The 21,464-nt window shown below is 35.3% G+C and overlaps 1 protein-coding gene across 1 annotated transcript; it reads left to right on the forward strand.

Annotated features, from left to right (window-relative positions):
• Positions 1–3,084: 3,084 nt before the first annotated feature.
• Positions 3,085–5,082, forward strand: LOC121321595 (dickkopf-related protein 1-like). Its single transcript, XM_041260601.1, has 4 exons — positions 3,085–3,459; positions 3,815–3,956; positions 4,211–4,360; positions 4,473–5,082. The coding sequence occupies exons 1-4, from the start codon at positions 3,256–3,258 to the stop codon at positions 4,721–4,723; spliced, it is 747 nt and encodes a 248-aa protein (XP_041116535.1). The 5' UTR covers positions 3,085–3,255; the 3' UTR covers positions 4,724–5,082.
• Positions 5,083–21,464: the final 16,382 nt, after the last annotated feature.

The following is a 21,464-nucleotide window of genomic DNA, read 5'->3' on the forward strand; positions in this document are numbered from 1 at the left end:
GATAAAAGTGATATACAGTGAAAGCAAAGCAGCAGTTTGTACCAAGAGAGACACAAAGAAATCTTACAAAATAAAATAGAAGCCAATCTTATTATCATCATATTTTACTACAACATTCAGTACTATATTTATGCAAATATTTCCAGCAGGTAAGGCATTATATCACCTTGATCCATATAAATCTCTCCAATCATCATCGTCACCAGACAATAAGGAAATATGAAATCGCATCATTCACGATCTCATGTGGATAAAGAATAATGTAAGCTGCAAATTAAATCCACTGCAACAGATAAATCATGACCTAATAATTCGGCGGAATTGCTTGTCGGGTGTGGGGGTTGCAGTCTTCTAAATACTACAGATATATTTAAGGAGGGTAGCGGATTTTTTAATTCCCTTGACATTACCTAAATAGGACGCTTGACGAAGCATCGAGTTCTATATCTCCACTAGATGGAGCTAATGGTATTTAAAACAGTACCTGCACGTGCATACAGTTGGGTACAGAAGCTATCGGTGTTTTTCCTTCATATATATATATATATATATATATATGCAAACACACACCTTCGTCGTTCTTTTAATTAAATCCATATGATTGTGTATATATTTTCCACTTTAGTGACATGGCTAACCAGAGAAACCTTTTGTAGTGTGAATGGATTAGGGGACAGGCAGGCAGGCATTTCAAAACAGGATTACCTGTCATCCAACCAGATGACTTTGTCGAGTACAATGTCTGTGAAAACCTCCTAAAAGCCGAGCAAATGGACGTGCTTGCTAAAGTCTAATTGAGACACGGGGTTCCACTTCTGTTTTGATCTCTCTTCATCAAAGGGTCCCTCACACAATCTTCATTTTACACTACTGTAGACAGTGTATGTAAATGTTAAAACAAAGCCCAAAGACTAAAGAATTTGGATGAATGCGGCCAATTCACGCTTAATGAGGTTACATTGCGAGCATTCCCTTATAAATTAACCTCGTGTGTATTTTATACACACACACACACATACATATATATATATATATATATATATATATATATATATATAAGCGATCATTACACATTGCAGACTATTTTATATACTGTTAAATCGTTAGTGCAAATTATGCATGCAAACAGGCTGATCCATGGAACTCGCACATTTAACTGATTTTTTTTCTGGCACCAATACTGCAGTACATTATATTTATAATAAAGTATCGCTAAAATGAAGACTTACACAAGGCCTTTGGTGCAGTCAACTGCTCTCTTGGTTGGAGGCAGTCTGGTATTGTTTTTAACGGCTACAAAAGAAAAAAAAAAGGCTAATTAGGCATATTTCGCCTGTCTTTAGATCTACAGATTACGTAGCCAATGTAGACGTGGGTGTACCTGAGTTTCGAAATCTTAATTTCTACTGATGTAAGGGACTGTCTCCCAAAACGCTATTTATCTCGTTTCCTCTTTGAACACCACAAGACGCCCAAAAGCTTGCTTTAAATTGCCCGAAGTTACAAGGCTTGTAAATTGAAACCTCCTGGGAAGCACTTGTGCTAACTTGGGAACGGCTTCGGTTATTCGCTGAAAACAGGATATTGGAAAATATGTTAGCCTAAATTTGGCAAAGAGTGCTTATTTGCTGTTATGTGCCATTGAATACATGTTGTTGTTTTATATTAACACAGCATGTTTCTGTTATGGTCAAAGAAATTAAGATAAATAACTGTATTATGTTACAGTCATGCAAAGGACGGAACAAGTCAATTTAAACACCGAAATATATTAAATCAGAGGAAACGTAGCCCTCATGATAACACAAGCAAAACCTTGCCTTTGTATTTACTACATTTACAAAGCACTTTAAAGATCTGGCAAGGAACACCTGATGACATGTCCTTCAAGTGAAAAAACAAAAACCTATACTTTTCTAATTGAATGATATCGTTTTCCAGTGAACAAAATAATTCAAGTATTTTAAACCAACGAGAAGCTTCACATCTGTTGAATGTGATTTTCTTTTTATATTTATAACCTTTACATTTTAATCTGAGCGAGATTAGGCTGTACATCTATTTTAGATGTTAGTTTATCAACTGACTGCTAGCGCAGACCAACGAGTTCCTTATCTTGGTGCTAATCAACCCATGTTTGTTTTAAGGCACTTATGCGAGATGCTAATTAATTCGGTACATTTTGCACTCCTAATATTTGCATATCGCCCTTTGATCTTCACTGCGTGTTTAATCAAGTGCATTTCAAAGTTCTTCTATTACAGCTAAGGATCAAATGCTGCTAATTGATCGAAAATTGCCTGAATAGCCATCCATTAAAACTAACAGGGCAGTCTGGGGTTGCACATAAACTTGTGTTAGTTGACGCAGTTCCGCATAATTATTCAGTTTAATTTACAAATGCAAAATCTGTCGCCTCCACTTAAAACAACTCATCATACGCTCATTAGGACAATCGGCCCCCGGTGTTGAAATTAAGGTGTATTGCTTTTTTTCTTTGAAAACAAACAAACAAACAAACAAAAAAAACCCAACAATTTAAAAGTAATAAAATACATGGGAAAAACATACATTAAAAAATGTGTCAATCTTTATTGCTATTATTGTTATGCAATGCTTAATAGACTTAATTCAGTGGTTACTACTTGTTTAATAATATAGCGCTTTATGTGACAGTCAAAATGCTTTTAAAACAGGGATAAGGGTATCATTTATAAAACAAATAATACAAATAAATAAGTAAATAAAATCGAGGAAAGATTTTGTAAATCTTAACAAGTGTTGACAAAAAAATACAAATGATAAAAACAAATCTCAAAGCCCTTAAATGAAATTATCAGTTCATTTAAGATCCTTTAAATCTACTGATGCTTTGGCTAGCGTGATGAAAATTCATTGATAATTATACACTAACAATACTGTGAAATCCTGGGACAAGATCGCCTGTCCAATACGGTTAATTTCTATGTGAAGCGTCATGAACCAAATCTCTTTGAAATTCCATCCCTGCCTTTGTTATGCATAGCTAGGGGCGGGAATGCAAACAACTCCACATGTATAAATCCAACACCGGGACGGCTGGATCTGCAGAAAAAGACCAGGAACAAACTTTTAGTTGTATCTTCCTTGAACTTAACCGGAGCCGAACAACACATTTTAAAAGGACTACCGCTACAACTACACCTGAAAAGGGGTTTTAAATTTTTTTTTTTTTTTTTTTTTGACAGATAACATCTATCATCTTATAGCTCAAATATGTATCTGAAAACGGCACGTGTACTTGTAGCTGTCTCCATCGTCCTGTCTTGTTACCTGAATGCTGTTTCGGGTCTTTCCAACTCGAATTCCATAAAGAATCTTTCAGATGGAGTGGTGAATCCCAGTCACACGGTCAGTGCAACCCCGGACGCGATAGTGCATGACAGCGGCAGCCAGAACCAGGCGATTGATACCTACCAGGTATGTCACTTATGTTTCAAGTACCATGCAATGTTCAAACAGTAAATGGTCTCGCAAACTACATAGTCAATGTGATAAACTGGAAGTATATTTTGATACTAGCAGTAAAACTGAAACATAGAATATTGCTTTTAAAGCAACAGACAAAATAGTATTTAAAAGTACAGAACTTTTTTTTTTTAATTTTTTTTTTAGATTACATAAAAATGTGTTTTATTATAATATATAAACCTTCTTAATCGAAATTGTTTTTAACTTTAAACCGGGATTGTTTTGGATTACTGATAAATTGACGGTTTTACCAAATTCTTTGGTTTTAAATCTTTTCTAACCTTACCTACTTTTTTTCTTATAGCACTTTTACTGCGTAGAAGACCAGAACTGTGCAGATGGCGAGTTCTGCTACGGATCTCGAGGCGTCTGTCTCTCTTGCAGGAAACGTAGGAAGCGCTGCCTTCGAGACGCTATGTGCTGTGCTGGCAACCACTGCAGTAATGGTGAGTACGAGTTTTAACATAATTAATAAATTAAAGGCGGCACATTAAAACAATTGGATATCCTTATCCTTTTAAGATACACAGTGGCTTCATAGTGTTGAGATTAAGCTACCTTTTTATTTATTTTAGTAGCTTTTACAGTGTTTAATCTAGCTTTCTTTATATACCAAGATGAACCTATTATGTACTGCCTAATTATATTTTGAAAGCACTGGATAACAAACCTTCTCTTTTTTTTTGTCATTGTTCTTTAGGTTTGTGCTTGCCCAAGGAAGGAGAGGCAGGTCATCATGCTGAAATTGAGGATACCATAATTGAAAGCTTTGCTCATGAAGACCATCATTTCACAATGGAATCCCATCCAAGGAGAACCACCATGCCTGCAAAACATCACTCTGAGAAAGGTGCATATGGCCACTATTTGTATATCCTTTTGTTGGTGGATTCAGTGGTTGTACCATCCCATTAAATTGTATTTATTGTAACTAACCAACCTGATTGTCTTTGGTCTTCCAGGTCAGGAAGGTGACGTGTGCCTCAGATCTTCAGACTGTTCAGAAGGACTATGCTGTGCTCGTCACTTTTGGTCCAAGATCTGCAAGCCAGTGCTTAAAGAAGGGCAAGTGTGCACCAAACACAAAAGGAAAGGAACTCATGGCTTGGAGATATTCCAGCGTTGTGACTGTGGAGATGGCTTGGCATGCAGAACACAGAAGGGAGAACATCTTAGCAAGTCATCAAGACTCCACACTTGCCAAAGACACTGATCATGTCTTCTAAAATGACTGAAATCAAAATAGGACTATTGTAATATCCTACAACATTTTATGGACTGATTCTTCAGTTTGTCTGAGCATTGAAAGATTGCAATTTTAAGAGTTTACATAAACATACTCTGATTTCTTTCTTCAGAAGAACAGAGTAGCCTTGATTGTTTCTCTTTTGTGGAACTAACCCTTCATGATGATTGCAGTAAATTACTGTGTTGTAAATATTCAGTGTGGCACTTATACTGTAACTTTAAAATGTAAACAATTTTAAACAAAGGTGCTGCATGGTTTCTGATAGTGTAAATTTGTACACAGTAAATGTTATATTGTTGTTCAGAGTCTCATATAAAATGTCTCTAATTTTATTTTAAATAAACAAATACAAAAAAGATTTTCTTTAAGCGTGTTTACTTATAAAGTAAAATATTCAGAGGTATTTAAGGTAACATTAAACCAAAAATCTAATGGTTGTACATAAATGTATGCTTTGGTAGACTGACTATTTTTATTAAGGGGGTTGCTCATTAACTAGATAAGACTGAATAAATCACATGCATTAGTAGATACAACTACTTGTTTGCAATGGTTATATCACACATTTGACTCTCGACACCAGAGATTCTTTTTTTTTTTGTTAACACCACATGGCAATTTATAGAGCTGTTTATAGTTGTAGCATTCAATATCCATGCAGGTGAAAGGCTCACTTTGCATTTTCTCTCACAGATACTGAAACATCATTCCCTTTATCCTTGAGAAGCCATATGGATAAGCATATGGGAACTGGGCTCCCAAAATCTCAAATTTCTGCTACCAAGCTAATGATCCTGAAAGTAGAAGCCGGAGGCTACTGGGGAAGACTTCTGTGGAAATCTCACCCTTCTGTGTCGATAATAAACACCAGTCACACGAAAAACAAAGCCACGTACCTTATAGCTGTTTTTAGTGAATTAATATATAAAGATGCTACACAACAACCTATACCATTTTAAGGGAAAATCTACCTCAGTGTGGTTAAAAAAAAAAAAAAATAATGAGGGATTTGGAGATGAGGATTTCCAGATTTATAATATTATTTCGGATTACTTAAGGTAACTTTCAAATACTTTTTATTTGAGACGTCTTCAGACCCCATCACACATTATATAAAGAAAATCAACGTTGGGGTACCTGGGATGAAAATTATTTATTGTAAAGTTTCAAAACGCTGGTTTGTACATGTCATTTTAAAAAACGATGTCTCATTCGAGATAAGAAAAACTCAAATTTTGACCAAAAAGAAACACTGTTTATATATATATATATATATATATATATATATATATATATATATATATATATATATTGGTATGGTTAGGCAGTAATATGCAGTTCTGTCCTTATATACACATCTATTTAAATGTAAATCTGTTGTCCATTTAGTAAACTGTATAATCGCCAGCTCTTTTTCTTCTTGCTGAATACCATGTTTAAAGTTCCATGACACCTCGTCCTTCTTTTGGAGTAATTAGACACTCAGGAGTTTAAGTCTTTATTTCAAGCTGTCAAGAGAGACAAAGCAGAAGGGTAGGCATTTCAAAGCACAGGATGTACAGTTTGCAATTGTCTCTACAAAATGGGCAACATCCTGAACTGGAGAATCTCCCTTTGCTTTTGTCAATACCATCAACAACTATCAGAGACCCAAAACATCTGTGGTTGGTATCTCAACCAACACAATAGGCCAGATGAAATAGAAAACCACCTGCTAGACATACAGTAAAGTAGATCATTCTTTGAAAAAAAGAAAGGCCATCACTGAGATTCCAAGGGGGCATAAAGTTATTTGATCTGCTTTGCTTAAGGGAGGAAAGAGTTACTGGAGCATGTATCTGGTATTCACTCATAACTAAAATCAGCAAACACCAGTGTTAATGGATGGATTTCCCTTTTTCACTCTAACAAAAAAAAACAGCAATTGAGTCCAAGAAAAAAGAGTGAATGTTTACAGAGTGTTTCAGAAGCTATGCTCACTTTGAAGTTCCAATCAATCAACCCTCAATTACAAATGGTATTTTTCTCCCTATCAAACTCCATGTGAAATTTGAAAAACACAGCAAACCTATCACCACTGTATGAGTGCAATTCACTTAGAATGTCTGAAACAGGTCCGGAATTGCAATATACAGTAAGGACTTAATGTCATCAGGTCTACACATAATACATCCTAAAATGAGGGATTATTTAGCCAAACATCGGATAGTTATTTCCTGCAGAAAACACATTACCATTAAACCGAGTCTGGTAGACTGCATTATGTGCCCAAACAAGTTTAAAGATGAATTCATAAGGAAAGGAAAACAAAAAAAACTAAAACTTGTGGGATGTTTTGGATCACTGTATGGCCAGTATAGACAAGTATTCCTAAACTGCATTATCTTATATGTGTGTTCTGAAAGTGGAAAGCACACAGAGTGTGTATTATATATATATATATATATATATATATATATATATATATATATATATATATATATATATATATATATATATATATATAAAAAGTAGCTTTCGAGTTAAGGGGAATGAAGGCAATGAATACAGAACAATGGGTAATCAGGAAATATGCTAATTTCAGCATTACAAGAGCCAGTCAAATCACATGAAAGTTGCCTAAAGGCTTAAATGGCAGAAGGCACAGGTGTCGTTGTCTATCCATCAACAGTCCAAAGCACCTTTGACCACTGTTCCATAGTCCAATTTGTATGTTCTTGTGCATATTTTAGCCATTTAGTCTTGTTCCCCTTTCTTAACAGAGGGATACTTACTGCACATCCTTTAAGTCCTGATTTCAAGAGTGACCTTCATACTGTTGATTTGATGGACAACGGCACCTGTGCCTTCTGCCAGTTCTGTTGTCAATTCAATGCTTGTCTTCTTTCTATTCCTTAAGGATATTATCTTCAAGTATTGCTCATCCTTGTTAGACAGCTTTTTGGGTCTTCCAGTCCTGGGTTTGTCAATTACACCTTGAAAATCGAGTGATGCGAGCTATTTCACTCAATGCTTTTCCTTCTTTATGCAAGTTGATGTTGTTATAATAATAGAAGACCCTAGTGGAGGCTTTGAGTAAATTTTTGATGCTCATACTGCATCAGAGTAGAAAAATACAACATGTCTAAGACTTTTGCACAGCAGTGTATATATATATATATATATATATATTATATATATATATATATATATATATATATATATATATATATAGATAGATAGATAGATAGATAGATAGATAGATATTAATGATGTTAGTGTAACCTGGTAGTTAAGGATCAAAACCCAGATCATAGCTCAGCCATTGATTTATTAGGGAAGTCACTCCATACAGCTATAAATCACTGTCACAGATTTAGCTGCCATCTTTAACTATTTCAGCAATTAACTTTGCAGAAAGACTACTTCAGGATAACCAACTGTTTGAACAGTTTTATTTGAATGTATCTTTCTTATACAAAGAGAGCAGCCTGATGTTTTGAGTGTTCTTTCCTATACTTGCATAACATGTCTGCAGAGTTCAATACCCAGAACATTTGTTTTATTCATGTCAGCCACCTATGACTAAAAAGGAGCACTGCCCTGTTTGTTTTAATAGCAAATTGTTTTTCTTACCAGACTATCTCTGGAACTAGACAGATTTGGAAAGAGGAGTGCTGTACCACAAGCAAGCACAGTGCCAAGCAATTAAAGGACATTCAGAGATGTGAAATTAAACGTTCTAAATCCTGAATTGAAATAATGCCTAACACCACTACATGGGAACATTTCCCCCTCCTTATAAAATGTATTAATGTAAATGGCCATCGAATGTAGGCACAATTCCCAAACCTAAAGTCTGTTGACCTTTGTAAGCTTCTTGACTTGTGCTACACATATGTCAAACATGAATCAGAATGTTACTTTTAGTTCTGCTTCTTCATTTTATTTAATATGTAATAGAATTAAATATAATAGATATCTGGAGCCCGTTTCATAAAAGCGATTTGCAAGGAATCGCTGTCATGGACCCCTTACAGGTTGCAATTTGTGTTTCATAAAACTTTTGCAGGGCTGCGATGTCGCAAGTTTTCCTCTGAAACTTGCAACTGCTAGAGGCCAACTGCAAGTAGTAATTTTCATCGCAAATCATTTCAGTAGATATCGTGACTCTCATACTACTAGCTCATCGTCGCTATGGCAGAGAAATGAGAAGAGAAAGAGTCTTTATGGACCAGGCAAACCCCCTTCATGCATATACAGACTTATGTATTTATTTATTTATACAGGAAATTAACCCATTGAGTCAGAGACCTTGTTTACAAGAGGGTCCTGTCATACACAGACCATCATGCATAAAACAACACAATTCATATTTGTGTGGTCCAGCCTTAGACAATAACAACAAATAAACAAAGGAGCAGAAATACAGCAGGTTTTTCTTTTTCCAGTATGGACTAAAAGAAAAACAATGGCAAGGAGGTTTCAGCAAATCCCTAATATGCTCTTTATAACCAAAAATTGAGAGGTTATCAAATTCCATTCTTAAACCAGGGGAAAAAGTGTTCCAGGTTTTTGGGAGTCGATAAGAAAAAGCCAATCCTCCTGATCATTTTCATATCCTTGGGAATACTAAACTATCACAATCATGAGATCACAAACTATACCCAGTATTGACCTTTTAGTATCTATATACTTGAATTTAGAATTAGTATTAAAGTACTGATTGCCAAGAGCAGAGATAATTAATTTGTGCGATTTATTAGATCAAGAAATTAGAAATAAAACGCAAAAAAAGATGTCACTACACATACCATTGCAAATCTTAAGTGCTCTTAGGTTCTATACAAGCGGTAGTTTTTAGGAAAGCTGACTGTCATGGTATAGGTAAGGCCACTGTTTCTAGATGCATATTCAAAGTTTCTACAGCTTTGTCTAACCACATTGATGACTACATATGCTTTCCTGAAGAACCGACAGAAAGAAGATAATAACTGACTTCTTTAAATTATGTGGTTTGCCAAAAGTATTTGGAGCCATAGATGGAAGTCAGATATCAATTATCTCCCCTGCTGAGAATGAGCACCTGTACGTATGCATGAAAGGTTTTCATTTCATAAACATCCTAGTGATCTCGGACGCCAAAATGTCCATGTTAGATGCTGTTATTTAATACCCTGGGAGTAAACATGACAGCTTCATATGAGTGAATTGTGATATCGCTGATCGCTTTACTAGTAGTGACATTGGTGATGGATGGCTTTTGGGAGACAGCGGGCAAGTTAATAATAATAATAATAATAATAATAATAATAATAATAATAATAATAATCTGCGTTTATATTATAAGTATTGCTCTATTTAAGTTAGATGGATAACAAAAGGCATGTTTACTTACTCAGAAACTGGGTCAAAGGTACCAGTAGATGCTATGCTTTCGTCTCTTCTGCTTGTGTCCAATCTGCCCTCAATACCTGCAACAGCTGCTTCACCCATAATATTTAGGACCATTTTTTCCTCTTCGTGAGGTCCTTTGGTTTTCCCCCACCACCTGTCTGTTTCACTTCCTTCCTTCTTTTTGGATCTTTTGATTTAGTTCTGCTCGCTAAATCTATATATTTTTTTCTTACTTCAGTTGCCGTTCTCTCCCCAACCCCCAAAAGCATTCATTTGCCACATTTTTTTCTTTTCTTCGCTAATTAGGGTTCCCGCCAAATTGCCAAATAGAACCGGTTTGTTATGACCAACAAGTTCTACAATTGTATTTATTTGTTCTTTAGAAAAATTGGCTTTCCTTGCCATACCAGCCATTGTAAGTTATTGCAACTGTGCTTTGAAGTTGATTGCCGAGTGACTGATTTTTCACAGCACAAAAAGCTAAAAGGGATCGCAAGCGATGGTCCTTGTGATGGGTTTTATGAAATGCTCGCAGCGAGAACCTCGAAGCCCTGGCAACCACTCTCGCAACCTCATCATAATTGCAGACTTTTATGAAACGGATACCTGTAGTCTAATATCTATATATACTTGTTTATGATTTTAAAATGATGTAGCTGTTTATATTATTTTATTAGATGTTAAAATATGTGTTAATTTCCTTAGTAACTGTAATTATTTTAATTATTATTTATCCCCTATGTTTCATTAATTGTAAAGTCAATTTCATGCAAAAATTGCATCAGGTGAGGAATTACATGATAGCAGCATGCAAATAAAAGATCTGGTATTACATACAATGCTGGGAAAGGGCCCTGTTGTGCACCAGACATGATTGCAGGCCTAGCGTTGATTATGCACACTGGAAATAAGTGTGTTGAGGAGTGCTTGTATACATATGTACGTATTAACACATAGAGGATTCATTTAGCTACAGCGCCATCTATGATCTCTGATGGTAGTCCTAAAATCATATTATTTTTCCTTTGGTGCCTCCACTTTCCAAGAGTCATTGCACTGTGGTGAATGTTTTTGTTCTCTCCTCAACAAATTGACCATTGGCCTGGGTGTTCATTATCCTTGTCAGACTTTCAGACTGAAGCAGCAAATGATTAAAAAGAAAAAGGTTTTACTATCAACCAGAGAATTACTAAAAGCCCACACCACAGGTATATTTGTAAAAAGCTGTGGTTATGAGCTTGAGATGTGATTGACCAACAGGTGTGCATGGCTAAGCAACTACTGATACCACACAGGACCGATGCTGTCCCACCTGCATACCTTTCAACACAGACTGATGTATCATTAGGAGGCAATGCGTGTTTACCATAAATCTAAGTGTGCTCTGAGCATAGAGCACAGGCACAGGCAGAAAGACAACACATGCAATGCTTAATCTCAAACAAAGGATTGGGATACAGACAGGGTATAGTATGACAAGCCACATTATCATTTAGAGATATGTCAAATTGCATTTTAAGATATCTTAAAATATTTAAAGATATCTCTAGACATTGATCTCAAAATATCTCTAAATAACTTCCTGTTCATTTAGAGAGATCTTCAAATGAATAGGAAGCATTTCAAGATATCTTGAAATGACTTCCTGTGAAAATGCTCTTTGTCTTGAATGGACTTCCTGTTCATTTAGAGATATCTTTAAATGAGCAGGAAGTTTTTTTGAGATATCTGTAAACGATTTAGAGATATCTCTAATAAACATGAAGTTATTTTTAGGTATCTTAAATTATTTAGAGATAGCTCTAATTGAACAGATATCTTACATTGAATTTTAGATATCTTTAAATGATTTAAAGATATCGCTAAATGTTTCTTAGATATCTAATTTAAAGCGCCATTTAGAGATATCTGTATATCAATTTAAGATATCTTTAAATATTTGAAGCTATCTAGAAATGATTTAAATAATTAGAGATATCTCTAAATGATAATTCAGCTTGCTATAGTATAATGTAAATGAAATGCATGTATGTTGTACTTCAGAATTTTACATATATCCTGCCGCTTGTCCAAAAAATAATATCTAAACAAGCATTTCGATATCTTGCTATAATAAATATAGTAAGAAGTTATCTTTTTGAGATAACATTATAGAATATATCTAGTATATTAATTCTTAAATTTCGATAACGATAGTCTATATATTTCTAAATTTAAGAGATCTTAAACATCTATTCTAGAGACCAGAGAATAGATATAGAATACTTATGAATCTAATAGTACAGTCAGTCTACTTATAGTATATATAAACTGAGATATTATCAGCTGTACTTCAATGTATGTTGTACTTCGTAAATGCTACATATTACTAAGATTGTGGAAACCGTCCCATAAATAAAACAGATAGGTTAAATTGTATATATAAACTCATCTTTGAATATATTATATATTCCATACTAAAATAAATATTCGAACTAGAATATATAGCGAAGTCAAGAGAGAGATGAGAAGAGAGAAAGAGAGAGAGAGAGGGAGGACGTGAAACTCTGTAACCGTACAAGTAGGTCTACTTTACGCTCTATCTCTTCTGTCCTCTGTATTTTGATACTTTAACTTATGTGGTTATGAAAAACGTTATACTTTAAAGTATATGAAAGTGGGTATCTGGAAGTGCTTGTCTGTATTTTGTGCTTACATTAATGCTTATTTGGTTGTGATAAACCTTGGTTTGGACATTCTTTTTCGTCGATTGGTAATTATTCCGTGTATTCATATAGCAGTAATTTTATTATAGCTGTGGGGGGGGGGCGGGGGGGGCTTGTTTAAAGGTTAAAATACATCAAAAAAGGGATTGCATTTATTACATGTTCTAGTATGTCATCTATGTTAGCAAAGGATAACTGATATTTTTGTACTCTCCAGAACCAACATCTGGTAAAAAATATACAAAGGTCTTAAGAATTTTAGCCCTCGGCCTGAAATGCTAAACTGTTGATAATTTCCTCTCCTGTCTACAATGTGAATTGTTCAGAGATCTACAGGCTACAGACCAATGAAAATGAATCTATTGGAAATATTAAGACTGGAATGTCATCAGTACAGCTATTGTTTGTTTTGTGTTACACACCCCTCTTCCTGTTGTGACCTGTACAGCGACAGTACACAGTCCAACGGCTGGGAAAGGTATTTTGTACTTGTACTAAGGCACTATTAAGCAATAACAGGTTTTAACAATAACACACATAATAATAATACACATATGCATGACATAGTGGATCAATATTATAAAAGCCATATTAGAAGCAATCACATTTTAGCAGCAAACTCATTCAAGATTGGGATCCAACAAACTAAATCAATCTTTTACACATGAAGGATTCACTTACATTGTATCTTGAAAGAAAAGCTATAAACAACCCTACAGTAACATAAATCATCGTACTTTAATATACACAGAATGCTGTTAGACTGAACAATCAAACAGCACCACCAGCCAGACTGACAGATTATATGTTCATCCTCCTCAAACAGGCCTGATGCATCATCTCAATACAAATGGGGGAATGGAGGCTGGAGCAGACATCCTCCAAAACTTGCTCTTGCCAATTTGTCATTTTTTGCCCTGTGGATCCACAGCGAGGCCATCAGACCAATAGTGCCAGAGGACAACACAGGTCTGTAGGCTCCATTGCAGAGCCACAGGCGCCCTATCGGCCACAGGGGTCGCTGATGCATGGTGAGCCATGGATTTCCCTGCCGACCTAAACTCTCCCTACTCAGGTAGCGCTTGGCCAATTGAACTCCCTATGAACTCCCGGTCACAGTCGGCTGGGACATAGCCTGGACTCGAACCCAGTCTATAGGGCACATCCACCTGGAGGGCCTTTGTTGGATGCACCACTCGGGAGCCCCCCCTATCAAGCTTTTTAAAACAACTGTATTCGATATATTCTATAAAAAAAACAAAAACTAAACCAAAAAAAAAAAAAAAAACAATATAACAACAAAACATGGATTAACAATTGGGATTTATTTTTTTTTTCCCCCTACACACCCCTAAAATGTAATACAGAAGCAAAATATACACACAGTGCACATTTGGTTTTTTTGCAACTGCAGATAAGAGATAGAGGATTATAAATACCCAGTAAAAATTAACTACAGGGTGTAATGGAGCAGGTAACATTTCCCAAGCACTGGAGACAGCAAAATACTGTGTGGTCATAGTAAAGTGTGCATTTGAGAGACTAAAGGAGAAGGTCCCCTATGATCTCAGGCCAGCTTTGATCTCTCTGAAATAAAACCTGTATTGAATGTAACCTGGTAATTTACTATTGAGAGCTTTGAAAAGAAAACAATGCAATTCTTTTCAAGGGCTGTATCAACTCTTCCCATAACTTGTGTAGTGAGCAAAGTTCAGAGCATATTATGTTTGAAGCCACTCTCATTAGCATTTGAAGTTAAAAGGAAAAATACACGATTTTGGTTGCTTATTAGTTGTGTTCAATGTATTTGAATGTTTTGGATGATTCATTGTGAAAAACTGGAGAGCATAGGCCTGCTATCAAAGGATGCGATCTGCTATAATCATAACTTGTAATAAATCCAAGAGCAATCCATCATCTTTCATAATTATATGATATCATTAATCCAGGTAAACATAACGATTAATCTTTCCCTCAGACTGCCCTTAGCTTTTTACAGAGGTTCTAGTTGAGGGAAATCAGCTTTAATGAAATTTTTTCTATGCCATTTTTTCCTGGATGGGATATTAGTAATAGATGACAACATACCCAAAGGTCATCAAATATACAGTATGTGGAATGCACAGCTAGCAATCTATAATTGACAGGAATTAATGCTTTGCCTCTAAGGCAGGATATCCAAATGAAGTTCAAATGTCTGCAAAAAAAGAGTTGAATTCAGATTCTGGGGATAAAACAAGAACATGAGCATGAAATTAAACCGTTCTAGTTTGTTGTTTAGGAAGGCAACGGTGACATCTAAATAGCTTATTGTTATGTTTATGTGTCTTTTCTGTTTGTATGTGGGAGAGGTATTTCACGTACATATAGAAATATCTATCTGACACAGGCATCTTTGGAACTGATTAATGTGGAACTGGTAGGGCATTTACCTTGTCTAAATATGAGCTGCTTGGGGCACAATGGTTGCATGCTGTGAGTTTTGTGAACTATGACAAAAAAGGAATTATTTAAAAAAAAAAAATAATATATATATAAAAAAAAAATATATATATATATATATAGGACAGGGGCTTGGGATTCAGTATAACTAAGTACATTAAAAAAGATATTGATTGTATGTCTCTCACATGTAGTAAAAGTGGATACAATTCAGTCCCTGTGTCAAAAGTGGGTGTCTAAAAAGGTTATCCATAACTTTAAAATACCCAAATCGAAAAAAGTACTAAAAAGTAAAATCTTAGACTCAGATTTCTTAATCACTATTGAGTTCTACAGGGGTCAACTGCCAGGACAACTACTACACCAAGTTTTCACCTTCCCCATATTTCTATGAATTTATGAACAAGAACTTCAACAACATGTTTTCTGTTAGGGCTGTCTGTTTAAAAACGAAATGTCAGTGTGCTCTACCACATGCATGTGCAATCGTCCATATACATTTTCTGTCCAATATACATGATGACAGCAGCTAAATTAGAACCTTGATGCCACAAACTTCTTGTAACTTCTTTTTTAGAATATCTATCCAGGATATCATAATGCCACATCTTGTTTTCAGTGTGGTATTGTCAGATTAACAGTGTCATGTTACAACGACTGCCAGGGCGACCTCAGGGAGAACTTCGGGGCTTATAAAGATATAATTTGGATTTACACAAACGACACCCTGAAAAAGTGACTACAATTGCTAACTAAACTTTTTGTAATGTGTGATAAAGAGCTGACTATTTATCCAAAACATTTGGGAATCTTGAAACACCTTACTGATTCCTATAAAGGACTAAGTCATGATAGTTGTTCTACAAAAAATGGCTACACATGATCAAGGATGTACCCGATATATATAATATATATATATATATATATATATATATATATATATATATATATATATATATATATATATATATATATATATATTAGCCCATATAGATTCAGTACCCTTATGTAAGTATGTGCTTCTTTCCAATTTGAAATGGTCAATTTTAAGCCACCTCACTGCTGTAACACAAGAGAACTGAAGATCAATGAACATCCCCCGTCCCTGCTGTCTAGTCAATAGACTCTCACTTGGCTAACTGGAACAGCAGATGTTTTTAAGTTACTAAACTCTGAAGCCTGACTGGTTTCTGCCTGGACTTGCACCTGACCAATATGTGTTGCTGTGGTACAGGGAGGGGAACCAACTCCAACCAATATTCCCTCCCTAGCCAGTGTGCTCCCGATTGTAGGATCATATTTATATCAACTTTACATAAATAAAATTATATCTATAATTTGTAGGTCAGGGTAACTGAAAACTGATATTTTTCTCTGAAAAAAGACAACAGCACCCTCAGAGTCTGTGTGTAGAGAATGTAACTGTTTCGAGTTTGACACTTTCTTAATAATTAGAATAAAAAAGCCAATTTAAAAGCAATTAACATCTGTAAATCACATGCCAGATTTTACAAATGTTAGCACAGCCAAAGCTACAACTGTACTGCACCCTTTTGCAAGAAATTCCACTTTTAATCTGAAAAACAATGTAATTTAATGGCACTTGAAAGTGCTACAATCTGCCAGTGAAATACCACGCTTTGTTTATGTTTTTTATGACCTCATGTTAAAGCATTTTTGTGGCCCTTTTGTTTTTGTTTTGTTGTTGGCTTGGGTGTAAGGTTGTTAATCATCATCTAAATAACACAAAAATCCGCTACACAAGGGATAGCATGAGTGGTATAATTAAGCCCCTCTAAATATTAGTTGTCAATATTAGCTGATATGTGATCTAAAATCACACATTTACATTACCTTAGTAGCAGAGATCACGCCTAGCACTTGTGTGCATAAAAAGTGAAGAAATAGCAACGCTGTAATATGAAACAGTTTTTTTGTTTGTTTTTTAAAGATGGTATAATATCCATGTACACCAGCCTGAATTCTCCTGTGGTGAATAAACCTTTGGTGTATATGGCTGCCATTTAATTGAACCCTGCTCCCTTTATGTGGGGTAGAAACACACAGGTGTCTTAATTATTTTATTTCCCTCAAATAAAGGCAGATCTAATATCTGTAAGATATATTACACTTTTGTTTGTGACGTACAACAACAGAAAATGATAATTTTATATCTTGTATGCATTATGGTTGGTACAGTATACATTCCTCTCCGAACCTCCCCCAAAGAGGTGTGCCAGATTGCCTCACAAAATATATGTACTGTATGGATTGAAACAATAATATATATAGCAAATGTACCAATTCATTTTTTTTTGTGTGTGGCTCAAACATTTATTGTGCAGCCAAATTCAAATTGAAAACCATTTTAAATGTGTGATTTCTGACAGTCATCCGACACCACAGATACTGAGATGTTTGTCCCACTCTCTTCTTGTATACCATGCAATGTAATTGGGCAAGGGAAAATGACATTTATTCAGTCTCTCCTCTGTTGTTGGAGCCATGTTATGGCTTTACTGGAAAAAAAAAACAGCATTTAAAAGCAGAAAGGAAAAAAAAAACAAGTATGTAATAAGTAGTAAGTTTACAATACCTGCAGAAACTGGTGTCTGAAAAATAGAAACCTGATATTGCCATAAACCAGCCTCCCTCTGTCCCTACCTCCTTGCTGAACAACGGCAGCTGCAAGCAGAAGGCAAGGCGGAGGTTAGATTGACAATACATCAATAGTTATGATGATCAAATGCTTACTAACAGGCAATGTTTGATGACAGCTAATAGATGGGAGTGGTTCTCTTTTAGAAAAAGGACGTCCATTTTTTAGGAAAATCATTTGTCTCCAGCAGACCTGACTCCACTTAAAAGATAAGGCTTCCTGCCTATTGATCAATTGGTGTTTATCTCCACATCACAGCACACAATGATTATATCATTTAACCAAAATAAAACCATTAAATATTGACTTTGACCATGCTTTGAAGCTCCATGAGAGCTCATCCTCACAACACTGAACTCTCTCAGTCATTCAGTCCTGAGCCTCTCTCAAGCAAAGGATGACAATTGTTCTGCACTGTATGATTTATATCTCCATGCAGATAAAATAATACAATACATCTCAACCACCACCCCCAGGCCTGTACATTTTTTTCAATCTGTTCTGACTTTATAACTATCCAAACCAAGGCACGTCCCCTTGAACCACAAAACCTAAAAAGATAATTCTGCATAATCCAGATAAATTATAAATTATATAGTGAGTGATGGACACTAAATATACCGTCAACATAACATCTGCTTATTTACATTAAAGAGTGATTTTGTTTGAGAAATTCAGAAGCTGGCAGTCTTTCCTAGACCACTGGATGTGACGGACCATTTGACATCCAATTATTGAGATAGAAAAAGATTGCCAGTTGACTATGGCCTCGATTATCTAATCAAATGTCTTGTCTTTTGGCAAGCCTGTCTCAGAAAACTTTATTGGACCCAACTATATGATTATTGCCTTGCTGCCAAACAGGCGCTAGCAGTTTACCACAGATATGTTATGAATTTGTCAGCTGGCAACATCAAGTCAGTCATAAGAACAATGATAGCTATGACAGATGTTTTTGATTTTCTTGTGTACAGTGGGAAACTATATTACTAATTCTATTCTGCAGACTCAACTGATTGGGATAACCTCTGCATCTTCTGTGGTTTAGCTGGTAAATAACAAAACTCTTTTTTATACTGTATCTCTATCAATCTATCAAATATATATATATATATATATATATATATATATATATATATATATATATAATATATATATTTTTAACCAATACTGAAATTGCATTTTTAGTCTTATAAACGTTTCATGAATAATTGGTAAAACTCAGAATATTGGCAAATCTTACTTATTTACTGGTAAACGTCAAAATTTACCAAGCAAAACGTTACATGACCAAAATAAAACATGAAAACGCTTTAGTTGGGACATTTACCAGTAAATCAAAAAAATAACCAAGTGGCTTTAGCTAATGACTGACTGTCTTTACAAAATAAACACAATTGTCTCACTTTTGCGCATTGTAAGGCTTCAGGAGTTCTATGAAACTCCAAGTGCCACAAAAGTCTACCATGCAGTAGTAAGTAATATATTTATAATGCCTGGATTTGTCAGCTTTTGTGTCATAACCAAAGTATGATTTTCTGTTGATTTCATTTGCATTTGACAAAATGTTATTTTTCATCAAACTAATATGTATTTGGAGTACAATATCCTTCAACACCATTGTGAATTCATTATCAGCACCCAAACCCGCATCAAGTTTGCGAATCAGAAGTTTCTGCGATAAATTTTAATGTTGAAATGGCTGCCACAAACTTTAACAAAACGCACCCTTAACAGCAAACTGCTGCTCTTTGAACACAGTTTCACCAACAAACTCCAAACTTGGTTGTTATCGTCCCAGTAACAATGGAATACAAATATGTCAAAATGGTTATGTTTTATAAAACAAGATAGCTGCCAGGTGTATGTTTACATCCGAAATTTAAAACTGCCTCAGTTGATAAACTATTTACTTGACTAACTCGAAACTTCACAAGCATCATCCTTGACAACTGACTTTTAAGAAACTGGTGTTAAACTGAAATGGCCATGTGACGCATTTCTTCTCGAAACCTTCCGAAATGTTTTTGCACAGTTGAAGTGATTGATCTGACACTTGGCAGATATTATTACTATCCAAACCTGCTTGCAAAGCAGAAGTTGCTGTGATACAATTCAATAGTAAAATGACTGCCTCAAATTTCACTGAAACGTGCCCTTAACAGCAGACTGCTTTTATTTGAAAACTGTCTGACCAACAGACTCCAAACTTGATAGTCATCGTTCCGGTGACAACCAAATACAAATATGTTAAAATGGTTATGTTTTGTGAAACAATATGGCTGCCACACCTACATTTTTTTCTTATATTTAAAACTGATTCAGTTTAAAAATGGTTCACTTGAAACACTTCAAACTAGGAAACCATTGTGCCTGTGTCGGTAAAATTTACATTTTCAAAAATGGCATTTGTACGTTAAACAAGACGGCCGCCTGGAGCATTTTTGGGAAAAAAAAACTTTCAAAATCTTCTTCTGTGGAACTGTTGAAGTTGCTGATTTTAAACTTGGCATATTGAGAACTAAACACGCTTAGACAAGTACTGATACTGGGGCTTGGGAGCCGTAAAACTGCTTGGCCATTCTAGTTATTATTATTATTTAGGCTTCCAAGCCAAAGGCTGGGAAGCCTATTGCTACTGTTAATATTTTTTTATTCTTCCCAAAACTTTAAACTGCTGCTGCTTGGAAGCTGTGTGACTGATCAGGTTCTGACTTGGCAGGTAACAAGCTGGATACATTGGCTGTCTGCTGCTGAAAAAATTTTGCTGCTGTGTCCTCGCAATTGGCACCGTGATGCATTTTTCGATAAAACCTTTCGAAATCTTCTTCTTGGGAACTGGTGAAGCGATTGATCTGAAACTTGCCATATAGCATCAGCATCAAAACCTGCATCAAGTTTGTGAAGCAGAAGTTGCTGTGATAAATTTTAATGGCTGCCACAAATCTTATTGAAACACGCCCCTAAAAACAAACTGCTGCTGTTTGAAAAACGTTTGTCCAACAAACTCCAGACTTGGCAGTTATTGTTCCAGTAACAACAGGATACAAATATGTGAAAAAGGTGATGTTTTATAAAACAAGATGGCCACCACTTATATGTTTATATTTGAAATTTAAACCTGCATCAGTTGACAAATGATTTACTTGACTAACTCCAAACTTCACAAGCATCTCCTCTGATACTGTATCAATACAACTAACTTTTATAAAATTGTGTTGACCAGAAACAAAAATGGCCGTTTGTCGCATTTTCCGAAAACCTTTCGAAATCTTCTTCTTGGGAATCAGTGAAGCGATTGATCTGACACTTGACATTTATCATCAGCATCCAAACTCATATCAAGTTTGCGAAGCAGAACTTTCTGCGATAAATTTTAATGTCGAAATGGCTGCCACAAACTTTAATGAAACGCGCCCTTAACAGCAAATTGCTGGTATTTGAACACCATTTGACCAGCAAACTCCAAACTTGGTAGTTATCATCCCAATAACAATGGAATACAAATGTGTGAAAATGGTGA

Source organism: Polyodon spathula, chromosome 10 (assembly GCF_017654505.1).
Source record: "Polyodon spathula isolate WHYD16114869_AA chromosome 10, ASM1765450v1, whole genome shotgun sequence".
Lineage (NCBI taxonomy): Eukaryota > Metazoa > Chordata > Actinopteri > Acipenseriformes > Polyodontidae > Polyodon > Polyodon spathula.